The sequence below is a fragment of the Acanthochromis polyacanthus genome, chromosome 14 (assembly GCF_021347895.1).
Source record: "Acanthochromis polyacanthus isolate Apoly-LR-REF ecotype Palm Island chromosome 14, KAUST_Apoly_ChrSc, whole genome shotgun sequence".
NCBI classification, from domain to species: Eukaryota; Metazoa; Chordata; class Actinopteri; family Pomacentridae; genus Acanthochromis; species Acanthochromis polyacanthus.
In genome coordinates, this window is record NC_067126.1 from 6,897,032 (window position 1) to 6,919,241 (window position 22,210).

The 22,210-nt window shown below is 37.5% G+C and overlaps 1 protein-coding gene across 1 annotated transcript; it reads left to right on the forward strand.

The window, feature by feature from the left end:
* Positions 1-449: 449 nt before the first annotated feature.
* On the forward strand, positions 450-21,916 carry tgfbr2l (transforming growth factor beta receptor-like). The gene is made up of 9 exons (XM_051959457.1): positions 450-649; positions 9,439-9,595; positions 14,500-14,711; positions 15,174-15,913; positions 16,388-16,525; positions 17,334-17,475; positions 18,682-18,809; positions 20,197-20,350; positions 21,519-21,916. Exons 1-9 carry the CDS (start codon positions 601-603, stop codon positions 21,554-21,556), a joined length of 1,758 nt encoding a protein of 585 aa, XP_051815417.1. The 5' UTR covers positions 450-600; the 3' UTR covers positions 21,557-21,916.
* The last annotated feature ends 294 nt before the right edge of the window (positions 21,917-22,210 follow it).

Sequence of the window (22,210 nt, forward strand, 5' to 3'; positions counted from 1 at the left end):
TTAGTTTACTCTCTGTTTGTTTTCTATCTATAAACATGCGACTCTAAGATCAAGATAAAATAAGAGAAAACAATAAAAATAAAATCTCTTAATTCAATAAATAGTTAAAATGCAAAACATTTGTTTTTTTCTGTCTGTACATGTGCGAATGGAATATATATATATCATCACATTATTTGATATTTTAACATGTTTTTTTTCAATCTGTCAAAATTTAATTTGTGAAATAAAATAATAAAAATGCAATCTATTAATAAAATTAGGTTATACAAACGCAACAAATCAAATCTATTTATCAGCGTATCTGACTCAATCAGAATTACTCTTAAAAATAGTACAAAGTAAGACAGTTAAAATCTGAATTAAAGCTTGCTTTCTATCTTTAAATGAACTGAAATCCCTGCAGATGTGAGTTCTGCTTCCACCGCTGTGTGTCTCACATGTGGATCAGCAGCAGCAGCAGGAGGAGGCGGGGCGAAGCCACATCTGGATGAAAAACATCTGGAGTCCCTCTGCCCTCCGCTGGAACCGGGACTCAACACCGACTCACCGACGCAACGACTGACCGAGCGCCGCTGTCTTCCTCCGGCTTCACCCCCGATGATGGCTCGGTGCTTCTGGACCGGGACCCTCGTCCTGCTCGCAGCCGGTGAGTGCAGCCCGATCTCCGGCTTCTGCTCTCTGCTCCTCGGGGTGTTTGCGGAGCTGTGAGGGCCGAGCGGAGGGATGATGGAGGGGTACGCTCTGTTTTGGAAAAAACTTTCCAGACCCTTTACCGAAGTAAAAGTAGCAGTACTGCGAGGTAAAAGTACTACAGTAGGAGTAAAAGTCACATTTTCAAGTATCATTTAAAGTATAAAAGTTTAATGCAGCTGTAAAAGTAGTACAATGTGGTTTAATAGTAGTAAAAGTACACAAGTACCATCAGCAATATGTAGTTTAAACAACAGTAGTAAAAGTACACGAGTACGTTCAGATTCATGGAGGTAAACAGCAGTAACAAAACTACTAATAAAGTATTACCAGCTTTTTGTAAACTATCAGCAGTAAATGAACATATGTTATAAGCTTTTATAGTAAAAATGCACAAGTAATACCTACTTCATGTAGACAAAGTATCAGAAGTAAAAGTACACAAGTGTTATCAGCTTCATGTAGTCAAAATAGCAGTAGTAAAAATACACAAATAGCCTATTACAAGTTTTGTGTAGTTAAAGTATGAGCAGTAAATGTACAAGTGTTATATGCTTTTGTAGTAAAAGTACACAAGTATTACCTACTTCATGTAGTTCAAAGTATCAGAAGTAAAAGTACACAAATATCATCAGCTTCATGTAATTAAAGTACACAACTGTTGTCACTTAATGTGGTTAAATATTAAGAAGTAAAAGTACACAAGTATTGCAAGTTTTGAGTAGCCAAAGTATCAGCAGTAAGTGTACAAGTTTTATATGCTGTTGTACTAAAAGTACACAGGTATTACCTACTTCATGTAGTTAAAGTATTGGGAGCAGTAGTACACATGTATCCTCAGCTTCATGAAGCTAAAGTACAAGGAAATAAAAGTACACAACTGTTGTCACTACACGCGGTTAAATATTCAGAAGTAAAAATTTAAACATCATTTGTAAACTATGTAGTTCATTTATCTGTAGTAAAAGTACACAAATGGTGTAATTTAAATGTGAGTCACGTGGATAACACAAATATTCCTACATGTTAATGATGATGCCACCACCGTGCACATTATAAAAGCATATATTTATATATATTCCTGTTGTTTTTACTGCGAAAAAAGTTCAAAAGAAAAACATGGTATATACTATATTTTAAGTGTATTATATTCTTATATATTTAACTTTAGGAGACTCTGATTTCTGAAAAACTACAATACCCATGAGCCTCGGCTGTTTTTGTCAATTAGAGCAGCATTGAATTCAATAACCTTCATCAGTATGGACAGATTTCTTGTCCACAAACAAAATATTAGTAGTGTAATTTTTTTTATGAATTAAATCATTTTTTGGAAATTTAAAAAAAAAAAGCAACCAGATGTGTGTTTTTTTTGTAGGTTTTCCCATTTATGATTTGAACATTTCTTTAATTTGAGATGACATATTATAGGGTCTTATTATTGTTTAATGGCTTGAGCAGTTATAGATTCACAAGTTGGACATTTTTTAAATTAATATATGACGCAGCTAGATTATTATCATTCGTGCATTGATCTGTTTCATCGCAGTGTTTCATCACTATATGTTCAGTTTTTCAAAAAATAACAGATGATTAAAAATAGAATAAAAATTTTCATAAAAGCTTGCATGAAAAGCTGCTTACTTACTTATTTCTATTTTTTTCTGTCATCAAACTGTATTTTAATCTGCGTAAAAGCATCTTTTATATGTTTTAAAAGGGAAAATGTAATGTAGAAAAGTATGCAAACATTACTATCCTCATGTAGTTAAAGTATCATCAGTAAAAGCACACAGGTATGAGCTTTGTGTAATTAAAATATCACTAGTAAAAGTACACAAATGTTACCATCTTCATGTAGTTAAAGTATCACTAGTAACCATGCACAAATATTATCAGCTTCACACAGTTTGGATATCTGTCATAAAAGTACTCAAGTGTTTTCAGCTTTATGGAGTAGAAGTATCACGAGCAAAAGTACAAAAGTTTTATCAAGCTTATATGATTAAATTATCAGATGTAAAAGTGCGCTGCCTTATGTATTTTAAGTATTGGGAGTAAAAGTACACAAGGATTATCAGCTTCATGAAGTTTAAGTATAAGTAGTAAAAGTAAACAAGTGTTATCAGATTCATGTAGTTTAAATATAAGTAGTAAAAGTACACAAGTATTGTTATCTATCTGCAGTAAAAGTACACAAGTATTGTTATCTATCTGTAGTAAAAGTAGACAAGTGTCTTCAGCTTCATGTAGTTTAAGCTTTATAAGTAAAAGTACACAAGTATCTTTAACTTTGCATAGCTAAAGTACGAGTAGTAAATGTACACAAGTATTCTCTAAATTTAACATACAGAATGACCAGCAGCTGTCAGGTGAATGAGCTGCAGTTAAAAGTCTGTGTGAAACGTTGAATTTGCAGTAAAAGTACGTCTTCCTCGCTGTCATTTACTGTTTAAAGGCATCTATTATCTCATATGTGACAAAGAGCGAGTGTATCTGATGAATCACTGCACAAACGCCGGTTTCTTTAAGACGCTGGAGAAGACTGAGACTGGCACTGAAAGAAACTGTCTGTTTGTTTGTTTACCAGAGAATCCGAAGATTTAGACACGAATACGAGAAAATCATCACAACGCACAGCTGAACGAAGACAAGCACGGACATTAAGTCACTGCAGAGTGAAAAGTAGAATTAAACATGAGATAATAAATCACTGGTGACAGTAAAAAAAAATAAAAAGACGCAGATGGGGATTTAGAGAATTTATTTAACATACATAATGTTTTTCTTTTGTCCTTTTATTTTCACAGTCAAAACAACAGGAATACATATAAATGTATGTTTTTATAATGTGCATGGTGGTGGCATCATCATAAACAAGGATTGTCATCCAGGTGACTCATTAAAGTTACAAAAAGCAACTTTAATTGATGAAAAGTATTTTATTAAAACAAATACACAGAAACAATATCACACCAGGATCAACATAACTAGCAAATAATAAACAATAATAAACCAAATCAGGATTAGTTGAAGGAATATATTTGATAAAATACTGCTGGGAATTGAAAAGAATCGGAGTTGCAATGTTTCTGTATTGATTACTTTTACTTCTTAAATTTTACAATATACTAGATAGATAGATAGATAGATAGATAGATAGATAGATAGATAGATAGAATGTGCACGGTGGTGGCATCATCATAAACAGTAGGAATGTTTGTGTTATCCGGGTGACTCACATGCTTCTGTTTCATAAACAGAAGATACTTGAAGAGAACATTTAAATGGAAACTTCGAATGAAAAAATGCTGCAGCTTCAGAAAACTTTAATTTTTTATTCTTGACAATATTATAGTGAAACCTCCCAGTGCTAGGCTACTAGTTTCCCTCTGTTTGCAGTCTTTATGCGAAGCTAAGCTAACAGACTGCTGTTGTTCTAATCTGAACATCTAACTATCAGCAAGAAAGCAAAGAAGAACATCTTCCAAAATGTCAAACTTTTCCTTTAAGTTGATTGAACTAACATTGTTTTGGGAATGAAAGCCTCCAAACACACAATTATCTGTGTGTTTTCTTCATGTGTGTGTGTGTGTTTGTGTGTTTGTGTTAAACAAACTGGTGGTTGTGATAGGGAGGGCCTCCTCTGAGCAGCCAGGACTGCTTAGATTTCCCATGAGCCTTTGAGGGCGGGGCGTTGGATGCTAACTTGGCTCAGAACGCAGCTTCACTTCTGGCTTCAATTTATTCCTGGAGGCCCAAACACACCGTCTGTACTTCTATCCTTGTGAGGACCGTCATTGGTGTAATACGTTCTCAGGCCACCAACCCAGTCTGAACCTCGACCTGATTCTCTCTGCAGAGGTGGAAGAAATACTCACAACTTTTACTTCAGTAATACAAAAATACTCTAATATAAGTACAACTCATGTGTTTAGGATTTTACTTAGGTAAAAGTACAAAACTTTCTGATCAGTGTTTAATATATCAAAATAAATCTTACAAAATAACAAATTTAAGAATGAATTTTATTCCTCAAAGCTTCAGTAAAAAAAAAAAATCAACTTCTGTTTTATTTGAACTACTTTATAAACTGCTGAGAGACATGGCAATCAGCATTAGTACAATTAGTACAATATTTACCTCTTTCTATTTATTTACAGTCTTAATTATTATTTAGTTGTTTTGTCTTATCTATATTTTAGTTTTTCCTGTCTATAATGTTAGTCTTAGGTAATGTTAGTCTTTTTATGCTAATTTAGTTGGCATAAATCTTCGACTTAGCTAGTCTTTTTTTTAAATAACTTTTATGTGTTTGTATTTGTTTTTTGAGCTAATGCTGGCCTTTTTTGATCTCTCTCCAGTCTCCACTTCCTCTTTTTAAAGCCAACATTAGTTTGTTATGATAACGTTAGTCTTTTTTGAGATAATGTTAGTCTTTTTTAATGTTATCTTATGTTTGTTTATGCTAACATTAATATTTTTAAGCTACTGTTTTTGTGATAATATTAGCTTTTTGTGTAAATATACAAGTAGAATAATTTTTTCCACTAATCCTAGTCTTTTTTGTACTAACTTTAGTATGTTTACGCTAACATCAGCCTTCTCATTTTTACATGCTAATGTTAGGTTTTTATGCTAACATACCTTTTATTCAGCTATTTTTTTTACTAGCTTGCGTTTGTCTTTAAGCTAGCTTTTGTTAGTTCTGCTGACATTTGTTTTTTTAAAGCTAGCTTTCGACTTTCCTGTTTTTTGTATGTATTCATACTCACTGTATTTGTTTCCAGCTAGTTTTTTTAGAATAACTTTTGTTTTTTATGATTTGTTTTTTAGCTAATGTTACCCTTTTTTGATCTCCACTTCCTTTTTTTGGTCAACATTAGTTTATTATGATAATCTCTTTTAAGAATAACATTACAATATTTTATGCTAACTTAAGTTTGTTTATGCTAACATTAATCTTTTCTTAAGTGCTGTTTTTTGTGCTAATATTAGCTTTTTGTGTAAATATATAGCTGGAATTTTTTTTCAGTCAATGTTAGTCTTTTTTATACTAACTTTAGTATGTTCACGCATTTTGACACTTTTTTTACACTGCTAACATTAGTTATTTAATTCTAGCTTTAGACTTCCTATTTCTATAAACACACAATTTTACTGTGTTGAAGTTAATCAATCTTATTAATGAGACTCACCAATAATTAATGTAATTCAGTTTTGACTAAAAGGAGCCAAAGTTTAGTTTGTTGATTCCAGCTGTTTGCAGGCATTTTTCCTCTGAATTTATTAAATACCTGCAGCATCAAACAGTAGCAGGATCACAGAAGAGTCTGCAAATTGCTGTTAGATTAGATACCATTAGGGAACATTTCCTTATGATATTATAATATAACTAGAAAAGCACTCGGAGAGCGCAGACCTCCGCCAGGCCATCTGTCTGTCTGTCTGTCTGTTAACAGCATAACTCAAAAAGTCATGGACGGATTTTCACCAAATTTGTACAGAATGTCCGGAAGAGCAAAAGTAACAATCGATTAGATTTTGGAGGTGATCCGGGATTTTTTGAAGGACTCTGTACAATTGAGAGATGGCCACCAAAAATTTGATGAAAATCCGTCCATAACTTTTTGAGTTATGCTGTTAACAGACAAACAGACAAACAAACTCCGATGATTACATAACCTCCTGGCGAAGGTAATAATGCTTATTATAAATAGTATTTTGAGTTATTTATTTGGGTTTGTTATGTTTATTCAGTAACCTTTTCCCCTCACCTGCACCTGCATTTGTTCTTCTCTATGATATTTAAAGGATCAGCCATCCAAATTACTTTTAACCAAAATTTGTGAGGCTTAAAATGAGTATTAATAACCTATAAGTCATACAAATTTCATTCCAGCTGCTTACTTAAACTGGCAAAAGTGGCCTAGCTTTGCTTTTCAAATTTTGCTGTCAGAAGACACATTTTTACATATGATTAAACCTATAAATAATCATAAATAAGACTAATTCCAAGACACACAGCTTGCATACACTGTGATATTAATGTTGGCTAAGCATAGAAACAAAACAGTGTGACGTGTCTTTACCTAGAGGTTAATGTCTTACATTTAATGCGAAATAATAGTGCAATTATCATGTTAAAGTCCAAAAATTTCTTGCATGGGTCAACACCTTTTTTTGTACCATGCATGAGTTTTTAAGTTAATATTCATCTTTTAAAATGCCAGTGTAATTTTTCTATGTAAACATGTCTTTATTTATGCTAACATTAGTCTTTTTGTAAGACAGCATTAGCCTGTGTGATGCTAACTTCACTGTTTCTACACAAAACTTAGCATTTTCTGCGCTAACAGTGCAGTAAATGAGCTGCAGCCTCGGTGAGTCCGTCCCAAAGGGAGGAAAAAAAACAAAATTTCTTCACTTTCTCCAAACATCCTCACTCTCAGAGTCTAAAAACCAATGACGGCCCTCACAAAGACAGACACACAACTGCACACACACCAAGTCTGAGCTGCTGATTCTAATTACAGCAGCTTTTTGCTCCTCAGCTCTTTTAGTTTTCTTCTTCCTTTGTCTTCGGCTCAGTTTGGAAGAAACATCTGGAACAGCTTCAGTGTGTGTGTGTGTGTGTGTGTGTGTGTGTGTGTGTGTGTGTGTGTGTGTGTGTGTGTGTCAGAGTTAATGGAGTGTTGTGTGCTTATGTGTACAGTCCAGTGTGTGTGCATGAAGTATACACAATTATGATGCAGTGTGGTCGGGGTTGTGTGTGTAACTGATGCATGTTTACGCAGATCTGCAAACAACACTGCCATTTCTGTTTGTGTTTGTGTAAATGTACGTCTATCTTTGCGAGGACCGATGTGACTTTCACATTTACACTACATCTATGTGGTGAATATTGTACTTTTTACTCCACTATATTTCAATCAAAATTTTTATTAGAAGCTATATCTACAAATTTGCTATAAAGCCACCCAAAAGTAGTTAAAGTTGCTCCATCTTTAATAGTTGCAAAACTAAATACACATTTATCTATGTGAAAATCCAAATGATACAGTATGCTTTTTAGTTTTAAATGCACTCCTTTCCTTGTGACAGTATTTTTAAACTGTATTTGGGTTGGAATCAGGTTTAGGTTAAAGGAAAGCCTGATTTCCTGACAGAGTAGAAGTGCAGCGTGTTGTGTTTTGGTTGTCGTTTCTGTCATCTGGGTGTGATCATGATGTGGCAAAGCGACACACGCAATTGTAGACACACACATAAAAGCACACACACATGCTAAATCCTACAAACCATACACGCAATGACAAAAACCAGAGTTTCAGTTCAGCTCGGCTGCATGCTAACAGCTAATAGCATCAGAGGGACACACCCAAACCCAACAGCTTCACGTGAGGCTGAACGTGGCAATAAATACGTCCTCTGTGTATTGAAAATAACATCATTTTACCAGCATGTTTTAGTATTTATTAGGTACTGCATTAACAATGCAGCAGGTCTTCAGATAAAATTGTTATCTTCATATTTTATATAAAATCTCGTTATACGTCCCTCCCAAATCTACACTGTAAACAAAACTATTGAAAAGACTACTTTTCTGGCAGCTGGGATGCCAAAACAAAAAACAAAAAACAACAGAACAACAACAAAGAAACAACACCTTAAATACTTTCAACCTCTTCCTTCATAAGTTCAAAGGTTCTAGATGGTTTAAGTCAGGACTTTGAGGAGACCAGTCTAGAACCGTCATTCTATCCTGATTGAACCATTTCTTTACCACGTCTGATGTGTGTTTGGGTTCATTGTCTTGTTGAAACATCCAACTGTGTCCAAGATCAACCTTCTGCTGATAGTTTTAGGTTTTCCTGAAGAATGTGAAGGTAATCCTCCTTCTTCATTATTCCATTTACTTTGTATAAAGCTCCAGTTCCACAGAGCATGATACTGCCACCACCTTGCTTGACGGTAGGTTTGGGGTTATTGGGGTTTAAAAAAAGACCCAAGACAATCTGAAACCAGTCCTAAAAAAGTCTAAAACAAGGACCAAAATCAAACCTAAGCCAGTCCAAAAACACTTATCAAAAGCCCCAGAGCATGACACTGCTACCTCCATGCTTGATGGTAGTTTTGGTGATCTTGTGGTTAAAAGTCTCACTTTCTTTCCTCCAAACATATTTCTGCTCAGGCTATGTTCCATCTGGCCACAGAACTTTCCTTCAGAAGGCCTTTTCTCTGTCCATGTGATCAGCAGCAAACTTCAGTGGAACCTTAAGATGCAGTTTCTAAAGGAAGAACTTCCTTCTTCATGGAGATTCTTGGCTCATGTTGATATAAAACTCCTCAGACTTTCCCACTGTAGCGTTTGAGTCTAATGAGTGAATCAGATGGGTTCTATTTAAATTGACCCAGTGGAGTCATCAGCTGTAGTCAATTGTAGTCACTCAGAAGAAGTTAAGAGACCATGAATGAATGTATATTTTGACCCAGCAGGTCTAGTTTCATTTCCAGAAGACCCTTAATAATCCAATGAATGAACCAAACTATTTTTTTTGTGACAAATGCCTTAATCCTAAACAATTAAGAGTTGTTTAAGTCATGGGAAACTCAAGCCTGCCATGATATACACAGTCTTTACAAGTGTTGTTCATGGCTATAGGACCATAATACTAGTGCATTCTCAGAAGGTGATGTGTATTTAACGTATCTACTGCAGCTTTACAGTCTTTCCATCTGTTTCAGGTCTTCTAGTTGTCGTCGAGTCTTTCAGCCACCTGAGCTTCAACTTGTGTAAATGGTGTGAAGTTTCCAGTCCGGTGTGTAAAGACAACATCTGCCTCAGTAACTGCACTCTGTCGTCCTTCTGCACCGTCATTGAGGAGATCTGCATCGCAATATGGTGAGAACCTGCTACATTACTGCACCAGTGATTTACTTTCTGCAGCTGCTGCTAATATAAAGTTCTGTTTATTATTTAGTAAGTTCTCAGCTAGACTCAGACATCACAGCACTGTGTTTAATGGTCTAAACTGAAGACACAACCATTAAACGTGCAGGTGGAAATTAAATAATTGTCTGTGTAAAGGACATGAAATGCACAGTTACTGATTTGTGTCTCTATGGTTTTGTTGTTTCTTCTCATGGTTGGTGGTTAAGGTTAGTTTGTGTCCATTTGTGTGTCTTTGTTGTCATTTTGTGTTTTGCTGTAGTTGTGTAATGACTATGGTTGCTTTGTGTATCTACAGTGTCATTTTGTCATTGCTTTGTGAATCTTTGTGTATCTCTTTACAGTCGATTTGTGTCTCTTCAGGGTTGTTTTTTCTGTTTTTGTTGATTTTGTGCCTCTTTGGAGTCATTTGCATGTCTGTGTGTTTGTTTTGTATTTCCTTATGGTTGGTTTGCGTCTCTTTGTGTGTCTTTGTGGTCATTTAGGGTTTCTTTGTAGTGGTATTTTGGCTGTTTAAGATTGTTTTGTGCCTCTTTGTGGTCATGCTGCATGTCTTTAAAGTTGTTTTGTTGGTCTTTGTCATGTTTGTTTTGTGTCTTTGGTTGTTCTCTGTCTTTGTGGTCATTTAGTGTCTCTCTATACTTGTTGTGCATCTCCTTATGATTGTTTTGTGTCTCTTTGTGTGTCTTTGTAGTCATTTGGTGTTTCTTTGTAGTTGTGTTATGACTATTTGTGGTTGTTTTGTGTCTTACTTTGATTTGGTCTGTCTTTTTGTGGTGGTTTTGTTTCCTCTTGCATGTCTTTGTGTTTGATTTGTGTGTCTTTGTGACAGTTTTGTGTCACTTTGTAGGTGTTTGTGGTTGTTTTGTATCTCCTTATGGTGGGTAGTTATGGTTGGTTTGCATCTCCTCGTGTCTCTTTGTGGTTCTTTTGTGTCTTACTGGGGTAGTTCAGCATCTGTTTGTAGCTAAGTTGTATTTCTTTGTAGTTGCTTTGTGACTTATTGTTTTTGTTGTGTATCATATTATGGTTGGTTTGTGTCTCTTTGTAGCTGTGTTATGACTGTGTTATGACAGTGGAGTTGTTGGGGGTTTTTTTTTGTCTCCGAATGGTCATGCTGTATGTCTTCAAAGCTGTTTTGTTGGTCTTTGTTGTTGTAGTTGTTTTTTTGTCTTGTTCTATGTCCCTTTTTGATAATTTAGTGTCTCTGTGGTAATTTTGTGTCTCTTTGTTGTTGTTTAGTGTCTCTTTGTGGTAGTTTAATGTCTCTTTGTGATAATTTTGTGTCTCTTTGTAGTAATTTTGTGTCTGTTGTTGTTTAGTGTCTCTTTGTGATAATTTAGTGTCTCTTTGTGGTAATTTTGTGTCTCTGTGGTAAATTTGTGTCTCTTTGTGGTAATTTTGTGTCTCTGTGGTAAATTTGTGTCTCTTTGTTGTTGTTTAGTGTCTCTTTGTGGTAATTTTGTGTCTCTTTGTGATAATTTTGTGTCTCTTTGCGGTAAATTTGTGTCTCTTTGTGGTTGTTTAGTGTCTCTTTGTGGTAATTTTGTGTCTCTTTGTGATAATTTTGTGTCTCTTTGCGGTAAATTTGTGTCTCTTTGTGGTTGTTTAGTGTCTCTTTGTGGTAATTTTGTGTCTCTTTGTTGTTGTTTAGTGTCTCTGTAATAATTTAGTGTCTCTTTGTGGTAATTTTGTGTCTCTGTGGTTGTTTAGTGTCTCTTTGTGGTAATTTTGTGTCTCTTTGTGATAATTTTGTGTCTCTTTGCGGTAAATTTGTGTCTCTTTGTGGTTGTTTAGTGTCTCTTTGTGGTAATTTTGTGTCTCTTTGTTGTTGTTTAGTGTCTCTGAAATAATTTAGTGTCTCTTTGTGGTAATTTTGTGTCTCTGTGGTTGTTTAGTGTCTCTTTGTGGTAGTTTAGTATCTCTTTGTGGCCACTTATTGTCTCTTTTTGGTGGTTTTGTGTCTCTCTAATGTCGTTTGTGCGTCTTTGTGCTTGGTTTGCATGTCTAGACTTTAGAGCTTGGTGGACTTGCTCAGAAATCCGTCTGATCACTGCAGTAAAAAATGCAGTATTTCCCTCTGAAAAATGATATAGAACAAGTATAAAATAAACTTTTTTACTTTCATCGTTGCTCCTATGTCACTGTGGAATCAGATTTTGAACTTTTACTCAGTTTGTCTTCAGTCTGGCTGATGTTTTTGAGATTTATTGTGTTGTGGCATTGTTTTTATGAAATATAATTACACCGCAGCCTGTCCTGAAGCCTTTAGTGTCCATAAAAATGCTGGCTCATCACCAAGCACTCATTGTAATCCTCCAGCTCAGCCAGCAGAGAACAGAACAGTACAGCTGAGCCACTTCAATATGCAGCAGATCAGCATTATGAAACATCCTGAAGTGATTTCTCTCGACTTGCTACTGTTGCAGGAAAGAAAAGAAAAGCATATGCTGTTTTTTTTCATATTTGCTTGCATACAGTTGGTGCTTTCTTTTTTACATTTGAGAGAAGCTCTAGCATCAGACCCTCGCACCAGCCCTCTTTTCTTTACGACTGGAAAGTTTCTGCTGATTGGTGCTTTTGTTTGGATAGCAGTCCTACGCTGGGATCCCCCCTCGCTGCTCCCCCTCTCATTTCCTGTTGGCGTCAGTCAGCCGACCCTCCCAGCGTTCTGCAGGAAACCAGTGATAAGAAGAAAGTGACAGAAGAAAAGAGGAGAGGAAAACAACAGTTAAATAGCAAACAAAACTTTAAGATTCATACAGTGATCTGTACTTCACCATTTTCCCCAGTGACGAAAAATAACACATTCAGTTTACTTAAGTAGAAGTTTGAACTACTTTGGTTCCATTTTTTTTCTATTTGACTAGATTTCAGGAGATGATTTGCTGCTTATCACACCACATTTAGCTGCCAAATGTAGTGACTTTTTAGATTAATGTTCAAAAATCTATTATACAAGACAATAATATAACTTATGACTGCACTTTTAGATAGCACAGACATTACTATCTTGTCATGTTTTTTTCATTCTTGTTTGCTGAAAATTTGTCTTTGTGTTGGTTTTGTGAGTCTCTGTGGCTGTTTTGTGTCATTTTTCAGTTGTTTTAAGTCTTAATGGTTATTTTTGCGGTTGTTTTGTGTCACTTTGTCAGTGATTTGTGATTCAGTGGTTATTTTATATGTCCTAATGGTTGGTGGTCTTGATTGATTTGTGTCCTTTTCTGTCCCTTTATGGTCATTTGGTGTTTCTTTGGAGTTGTGTTATTACTATTTGTGGTTGTTTTGTGTCTCTTTGTATTTGTTTTGTGTCTGTTTGTGGTTGTCTTCTGTGTCTTTGTAGTTGTTTAATGTCTGTGTGGTTGTTTTGTGTCTCTTTGCAGTTGTTTTGTGTCTCTTTGTGGTTGTCTTCTGTGTCTTTGTAGTTGTTTTGTGTCTATGTGGTTGTTTTGTGTCTCTTTGCAGTTGTTTTGTGTCTCTTTGTGGTTGTCTTCTGTGTCTTTGTAGTTGTTTTGTGTCTATGTGGTTGTTTTGTGTCTCTTTGCAGTTGTTTTGTGTCTCTTTGCAGTTGTTTTGTTTCTCTTTGTGGTTGTCTTCTGTTTTTTGTAGTTGTTTTGTGTCTATGTGGTTGTTTTGTGTCTGTTTGCAGTTGTCTTCTGTGTCTTTGCAGTTGTTTTGTGTCTGTGTGGTTGTTTTGGGACTATTTGTGGTGATTTTTGGGTATCTTTCTATGATTGGTTTGTGTCTCTGATGTTTTTGTCTTTCAAGTCATTTGTGTGTCTTTGTGGTAGTTTTGTGTCTGTTTAGGGTTGTTTTGTCTGTTTGTGTTTATTTTGTGTTTCTTTACAGTCATTTAAATGCCTTTGTGTGTTTGTGTGACTGCTTTGTGTCATTTTGTGGGCATTTTGTGATTCTGGCTATTTGATATCTCCTAATGGTTGGTATCTATGAGTAGTTTGTATCTTTTTAGTCATTTGGTGTTTCTTTGTAGTTGGGTTATTGCTACTTGCTGTTTTGTGTCTCTTTGTAGTTGCTTTTTGACTTATTGTGGTCACGCTGTATGTCTTTAAAGCTGTTTTGTTGGTCTTCGTAGATGTGGCTTTCTTGTGCCTTATTGGGGCTGTTTTGTGTCTGTGGTGATTTTGCATCTCTTTTGAGTTTTTTGTTTCTTTTTGAGGTCGGCTTGTCTCTTTGTGGTTGGTTTGCATGTTCAGGCATTAGAACTTGGTGGACCTATTTAGTAATCCATCTATATATCCATCTATATATATATATATATATATATATATATATAGTTTCCCTCTGAAATATATTGTAGTACAAGTATAAAGTAGCAGATTTTAATTAGTGTAATATGATCTGGATGTTTCTGGTACATTGTTCAAACTTTGTATGTATCACGAATTACACTGATTGTCTGAGTGTACATCAATTAAACACGGAGTTCCCCCAGGCTTGGTACCCAGACCTTGTTAGTTCTCAGGTCATAGAAAACAACAAAAAAGGGATTGTACTATGAAGCGAGATTATTGTGTTAGCAGTTAAGTTGAGCTTAAAGTCAGAGTTTTCAGTGTCGCAAAAGTGGCTTTCTTTAAACCTGCTAGATCTCTATGGTAACCGATGATGTACAATTAACCTGTTCTAGAGGAGATTTTGTTTAGAGTTTAGGATTTAACTTGTCTCTAGGAAGCACCACTCTTCGTCAGTTCTTCTCCTTACCATATCCCCCGAGTGATACGGTCCTACTAAAAATTAAGAACACCAGTTTATTAAACCACATCTGATATAAAGTTGTATTACTATCAGGTTGACCACATGATTTTATAGTTTGGTCACATATTCGTCTGCTCCTCCAGGAGGAAAACCAACGACACGATGACGGTGCATACGATGTGTCACCACCCGTCTCTGCCTCTGGAGGGCGTTGATCCTGGACTGCTGCTGAACTTCACCACCAGGGAATGTCACATGGTCCAGCAGCCAGCCGAGGAGGGGGCCATGATGGTCTGCGGCTGCCACGGCGAGCACGAATGTAATGACAAACTCATCTTTGAAAAGGGAGCCAACGGTGAGCAGAGGGAGGAGGGTTAAATACACCGGTCAGGCATAACGTTATGACCATCTGCCTAATATTGTATTGGTCCTCTTTATGCTGCTAAAACCCCTCTGACCCAGTGGGGCATGGACACAGGACCTCTGGGGATGTCCTGTGGCACCAGGACAGTGAATTCTGTGGGCTGCAGGATGGGGCCTACCTAGATCAGGCTTGTCTTTGCACATCCCACAGATGCTCAAAAAGACCTGGGGGATTGGTGGTTGAGGGGGGTTGCTTAAACTGGAATATTTAGGTGCTTGGTACACGTCAAACATCCACATGAATGTCAGAACTCAAGGTTTGCCAGCAGAACATTGCTTTTTATCAAGATGATCGATGTTATTCAATTGACCAATGTTGTGGCTGATCAGTGTCTATGGATTTTAAATGATGAAATGAAGGATGGGAAGTCAGTGCTTTCATGTGTTCCCGCAGGATTCTCCAGGCTGCACAGTAAAGATGTCATCCCAGTGGTGGTGGTTAGTCTGGTACCTCCTGTCCTGGTTGCTCTGGTCGCCACCGCCGCCTTCTACTTCTACCGCATACGGCGCCCTGACAAACCGGGCCCTCCTGCACGCCCCGACTGGCCGACCAAACGCACCCCGGAGCTCTACCAGGCTTTGGACCTGCAGGGTGGAGGCGCTCAGAAGGAACATGGAGGTCTGATGGGTCCTGGTGCTGGCGACGAGTACAATGCCAAGTTACCGTCTTCTCACGATGACACCATCAGCGATGTGACGGACTGGCAGGGCCAACCGGCCGAACTGCTGCCCATCAAGCTGGAGGTTCTGGTGGGGAAGGGGCGCTTCGCTGAGGTGTGGAAGGGTCGGCTGCTGGAGGCCGAGAGGGGCGGAGTCAGCAGCTATGACACCGTGGCGGTGAAGGTGTTTCCGGCCGTGGAGTACGCCTCCTGGAGGAACGAGTGCTCCATCTTCTCCGACCCGGAGCTGCAGCATGAAAACGTGGTTCAGTTCCTGGCGGCTGAGGAAAGGGGTTCGCCAGGCCACGGCCTCCGGTCCTACTGGCTGGTTCTGGCCTATCACAGCCTTGGAAACCTGCAGAGCTTCCTCACCGCGAACATACTGAGCTGGGAGGAGCTTGTTGCCATGGCAGGCAGCATTGCTAAAGGATTAGCGCACCTCCACAGCGACACGACGCCCAGTGGGGCACCGAAGGTAAACTCACCCTCTGAAAGTCCATCACTGATTATTCAGATTATGTGTCTGTCCTGGCAAAGAGCGAGTCAAAGAGAAACCAAAACTCTCAGTTTGTGTCCTGGAGGAGGAAGACCTCAAAACCTCATTCATAGTTATTGGAGCTTCAGTGGGAAATAACTGGACTTCTTGTTTTAGGTTTTTGAAAAAGAATACAATTTGAGCCCACAAGCAAATCCATTCAAATTCCTTTATTTTGGTGTACAATTTTGAATTGTTAACACAATGAGGTTAACTTTTCAAAACACCTTCAGAGTTCAAGATGGATTACCTCATACTGTCGTTTTTTCTTTAGCCCTTTGCTGATATGAACATTTGTTTTTCTGATGTGGATTTATTAGCACCTCTAATTATTTTGTGGTGAATGCTTTTCCATTTGCACCATAAATTCAGCTCTGTGACGGTGCTTGTTGCTGGTTTCCTGTGTTGCTGTAGGTTCCCGTTGCCCATCGGGACTTAAAAGGCAGCAACATCATGGTGAAGAGCAGAAACGAGTGTGCACTGTGTGACTTCGGTCTAGCGTTAAGACTGGATCTTTCCCTGACAGTCGACGACTACGCCCACAGTGGACAGGTAAACTGAACTGATTCATTACACTGATGAACGCTCTTTGCCCATATGGATTATGCTGCAGGTATTCAATAAACTCAGAGGAAAAACTCCTACAAACAGCCAGAGGCAACAAACTAAACTTTAGCTCATGTTAGTCAAAATCTGGATTACATTTATCAGAACCTGACCTACAACAGAGGCTGTTTTCATCACAGTAAAGTTGTATATTTAAAGACCCTTTAATAGATGTGAATTTGTATTTTGATAAAAAGCAGTGCTTGTTTAAAATAGACTAACATTATCTCTAAAAAAAAAGATTAATGTTATTTTAACAACAACAACTTTGGCAAAATAAAAAGAGATACCTTTTAGTAGAGACATAAAGGCATATTGACATTAGCTTGAAAAACTAAGTTATACAAAAATTAGCAGAGAAAATACAAAAAGGAGCTCAAACAAAGTGGTGTTTGCTTGTAAAAACAAATATTAAGAAAAAACTAAGGAAACATAGAAAAGACTAACATGAGCTGAATTTGACCCAAATTGTGATGTTTTCCTCAACCTTACCCCTTAGTAACCAAAATGAAATCTAAGAATAATGTTCTGACTGCAGTGTCTTGGTTGAAGGTCCTGTTCCTCATGTATATATTCTTCCACCTCTTTGTGGTTCCTCCTACTACGCCACTGTTTTACTTTTGAGGAGAAAATGTGTTTCTTTTAAAACTAAAAAGAGAGATATAGTTTAGTAGTACACAGGGTTGCATGTAATCAACATTATTTCCTGTTCTGGCTGTCATTTGTTTGGACTCCGCTGTGACTTCCTGTCCAGGTGGGGACGGCTCGCTACATGGCTCCTGAGGTGCTGGAGTCCAGGGTGAACCTGGAGGACCTGGAGGCCTTCAAACAGATGGATGTTTACTCCATGGCTCTGGTCCTGTGGGAGATGGCGTCCCGCTGCCACGCCATCGGAGGTAAGAGGTTTTCTGTGTCTAACCATCAGTCCATTCAGATTCAGGCCAGGATAACGCTTCAGCCTAAACGTATCTTATGCATCGCTGAAGGTGATCAGTCCTCAAGAAGGTGATACTAGCAGGTAGATATAAGCTAATTAAAGCATTTCTTGCCCCTTTTCTCATTTCTCAGTTTGTACATCCTCGATGTCTCAGCTTTATCCATCACAGCTCTTCTAAAACTTATGCAAAGGACGCAATGAGGACGAACAGGTTTGTCCTCACTGTGTCTTGTAATTTTCCCAGAATCTGAACTTGCAAGGCAAAGGTGGCCGGTTCTGCTCTGCTTTTCCACACAAACCGGAAGGATCAAAAGTTTACAGTGAGACAGGCATCATGTTTGAATATGGATGCTGTTTTATTTTATGTCCGTCAGTAAGACTGCACCCAAACTACCTGACTGAATTTAGTAAAACTTGCTGGAGAGGTGGAGCATCAACACAGGAAGAACTTGGGTCACTTTACTCAAATATCTGAGGACTGTGGCCTATGATTGCACTTTATTTCTGTACAGTATGTGTCCAAAATCCAAAGTTAGGGTCTTCAGCGTTCTGCTTAATAAATATTTTGACAGAAATCCTCATCGATGTACATTCAAAAGTGAAAAAGTGATGATTACCACAGTAGCCATGTTTCTATAATGTATTTTTATGTGCAATCTGAAAAATTGCATCACAAAAAGTTAATGGACATCGCAAAATGCTGAGGAACTTCCACGATTTCACAAATAACATTCACCTGAGATGGTTTTTTTTATTACTTTTTCGAAAGACGAACTATAATTATTTCTTCTTTAAAAAAATTTGTCATTGATTGGGAAACAACTGGTTTTATTTGCAACTTTTCTTCTGATGATACGACATAGACTCAATTATTTGCTCCAAAGAAGTTAACGGAAATCAGCTCAAGTCGCATTTTTAAGCGTGCACTTCAAATTCATTACATAATTATGTGGGAACATGGCTAACGTAGCTACATCTTCTCATATCTGGCACCTGGAACTCAATGACCCACCAAATTCACTTTTACATTTAGCTCCTAGAACTCCAAAATGGATAAATGAAAGCAGACCAAAGTTGGTCCCATGACAACAGGTCCAAGTTTAGTTATGTGTCATTAATTTCCTGAGGTGTTAATGGTTTCTGCATTGTTGTGTGTTGGTTTCAGAGGTGAAGAGCTACGAGCCGGCGTTTGGCTCTAAGGTTTGTGAACAGCCCTGTGTGGACAGCATGAGGGACCTGGTGTTGAGGGACCGAGGACGACCGGATATCCCCCCGACATGGACACAGCATCAGGTCAGACACAGAAGAGTGACAGAGCAACAGGATTTATGCCCAAGAAACACAAAACAGCAGGAAGAGAAGACAGATGACCAGAAAGAGACAAAAATATTGACAAAGAGACACAAAACTACCCCAAAGGAAGAAAAAATGGTCGCAAAGATACACAAAATAAACACGACCAAGAATCCAACAACAAGACAAAAACAATCAGGATGGCACATAAAATTATCAGAGAAATACAGTAATGCCAAAGAGACACACAGTGACCTCAAAGACACAAAACTATTACAAATACACAAAAAGACACTGCCACAGAGACACAAAAAGAGACATAAAACTATCAAAATGAGACACAAATCTATCACAGACACACAATGACCTCAAAGAGACAAAATATGGAGCTACATACATGCAAAATAACCCCAAAGAGACACAAAACTACCTAAAAATGAGACACAAAATGATCACAAAGACACAAAATGACCACAGAAAGACACAAAACTACTGCAAATACACAAAAAACTACCACAGAGACACAAAATGACCCCAGATAGATGGAAAATAACCTCAAAGAGACACAAAACTACCTATAAGAGACACAATTACCCCATAAAGACAGAAATCTACCATAAACAGAGAGAAACCACTGCAAATACACAAAACAAACTACCACCAAGACACACAGTGACCTTAAAGAGACACAAAATGACCCATAAAGACAAAAAAATGGCCATGAAAGTCACAAATCTACAACAAATAGAGGCAAAGTAATGCCAAAGAGACACACAGCTACCACAAAGAGACACAATTATGACCCCAAAGAGACATAAATTAGCCCGAGGGACACAAATCAACCACAAAGACATAAAATGAAGCCAAATGCACACAAAATGACCCTAGATAGATGGAAAATAACCCCAAAGAGACACAAAACTACCTAAAAAGGAGACACAATTATCCCATAAAGACACAAATCTACCACAGAGACACTAAAAAACTACAAATATACAACAAAACTACCACGGAGACACACAGTGACCTCAAAGAGACACAAACCCAGAGACACAAAATGACCACAAAAAGACACAAAACTACTGCAAATACACAAAAAAACTACCACAGACACACAATGACCCCAAAGAGATACAAAGCGAACCTAAATAGATGCAAAACAACCCAAAAATCTTTGGTCTCTTTGGGCCAAAGAGACACAAAACTACCTAAAAAGAGACACAGTTATCCCATAAAGACACACATCTACCACAGAGACATAAAAAACAACCCCAGAGAAACAAAAAGACCACAAAATGACCAAAAAGACACAAATCTACTACAAAACTCACACAAAACTAACACAAAGAGAGACTACCACCATTGTGTTTGTTCTTGTTTCCTTCAGGGGATGAACGTCTTCTGCTCCACCATCACTGAGTGTTGGGATCACGATCCTGAGGCCAGACTGACGGCTCACTGTGTGGTGGAGAGACTCAACGCCCTGCAGCAGATCGAGGAGGAAGAGCAGGAGGAAGAGGAGGCCAGGGAGGAGGAGGGAGGTGAGGAAGAGGAGGAGGCAGGAAGGCAGGAATAAGAACAAGAGGAGGAGGAGGAGGAAGATGAGAATAAGACTCAGAGACGCTAAACAATGACCAGAATCACTTCTTCTACTCAGTTTTCTCCTCTTCTTCCTCCATCTCTGCACATCACAGATGTTTCCCATAATTCCCTGCTTCACACTGGTCACTTCCTGTTGTTGCTGGCTGCGTTTACACTGTCGGAAACCAACTTTAGTTTCTCTTGAAACAGTTACGGACAGAAAAGTGTCTGACACACAAAGAATAGACTGTAGTGGCAGAAACTGTATGAATTTGTATGAGTATGTAAGAAAAAAACTTCACTTTAATTCCATTTTTTGTTATTTTTAACATGTCGGGGGACAAATATTCTAACAAAATCTATGATTCAATTGTGAAACTGTATCATAACAGAGTTTATCCTTTATGTCTCCCTATCAGAGTGCAAACATTGTTGTAAAGACATGCAAAACTCTTTAAAAAATCACCCCGAAATGTTGGAATTTCAAGGTAGCTGGAAAAGGGTGTTGTAAATTGTCAAGTGGGGTCTAGTTCTTTGAGATCCCAGGAGCAACCACTACCTAAATAAAAGCTTTAAGCAGAACAATGAAAAGCTAAAATGAGAAACTATATAAGTTAACCACATGATAATGCTTATGCTTGAGGCAAGAATGATTATCATTGTCTGATATATATTCTAAAATGATGATTGCTATAGAATAGAATGATTTAAAATGAGGAATATGATCATGCTACGATGTAATGATGAAATTTTCATACTGACCCAAAACAAATCCAAGGGGAAAAAAGTGTTTTTCTTCTATAGTTCATGAGTTTGCTATTTTGACAAAATGTTGGTGTAGAAAACAAAACTGGTGTTCATAGTTCCTATATATTGTCATTATATGTGCACAGTGTCAGGCTGCTTCCATGCTGTCTTCAAACTAACAACATATAAAGTTGATTTCACCTTATTGAATGTTCCCGTACATATACTTCACATAAACTCATTATAATGCAGCAAAGACAAGAAAACTCTGAACAGAATGTGAGATACTGGAGCAACGCCTCTATCTGAAATAACTTAAACTGATTTGATGTTTTTAAGTTTCTACAGAAAAAACCTGCATTCTTTCTTTGTTTCTTATAGGACCAGAAACTTTATTTTGCAGTAATCCGACAGTGTGAACACAGCCGACAGAGAGATTATTATGAAGCTAGATGTTTTCTCTTTGGTGCCTCCTGGATTTTAAAGGGACTGAAACAAACCAAAGACTGAACTTGTGCCTTAAACAACCGACTCAGACGACGTTGTGACGCCTGAAGTCTTCTCAAAGTCACTGATCTGCTGGCAGAGAAGCAGTTTGTTTTATGAAAATGACCCATTTTGTCGGAGCTGGTCTCCTTTTTTGTTGTGGTGTTTGAATAGCAACTGTGATTATCTTTCCTATAACCTACATGTATGAATAAACAGGAGAGAGTCTTTCCTGCCCTGTGGATGGTGTTTGTCTGTTTAAAATGCAATAAATCGGATTTAATGACTCTAAACACTGAGTAATTGGTGTGATTTTCCGTTTTTAATCACAATATCTCTGCTGAAGACTTAATTACACGTGCAAGGATTAATAGTGCTTCATTTAATTGCTGGCAAAATGTAAAAATTCACAAAATTACTGAATATAAACACTGAAAAATAACACTGAAGGATGGAAAACACACAATCTTTCCACTTATGCTGTTTGTTTGGACAGTAAGATTGTAATTAATATTTGTTTATTCTATTTGTAGGGGCTTTTCCAAACACCTGTCAGTATTCACATTTTTGCATTTTTGCATTTAAAA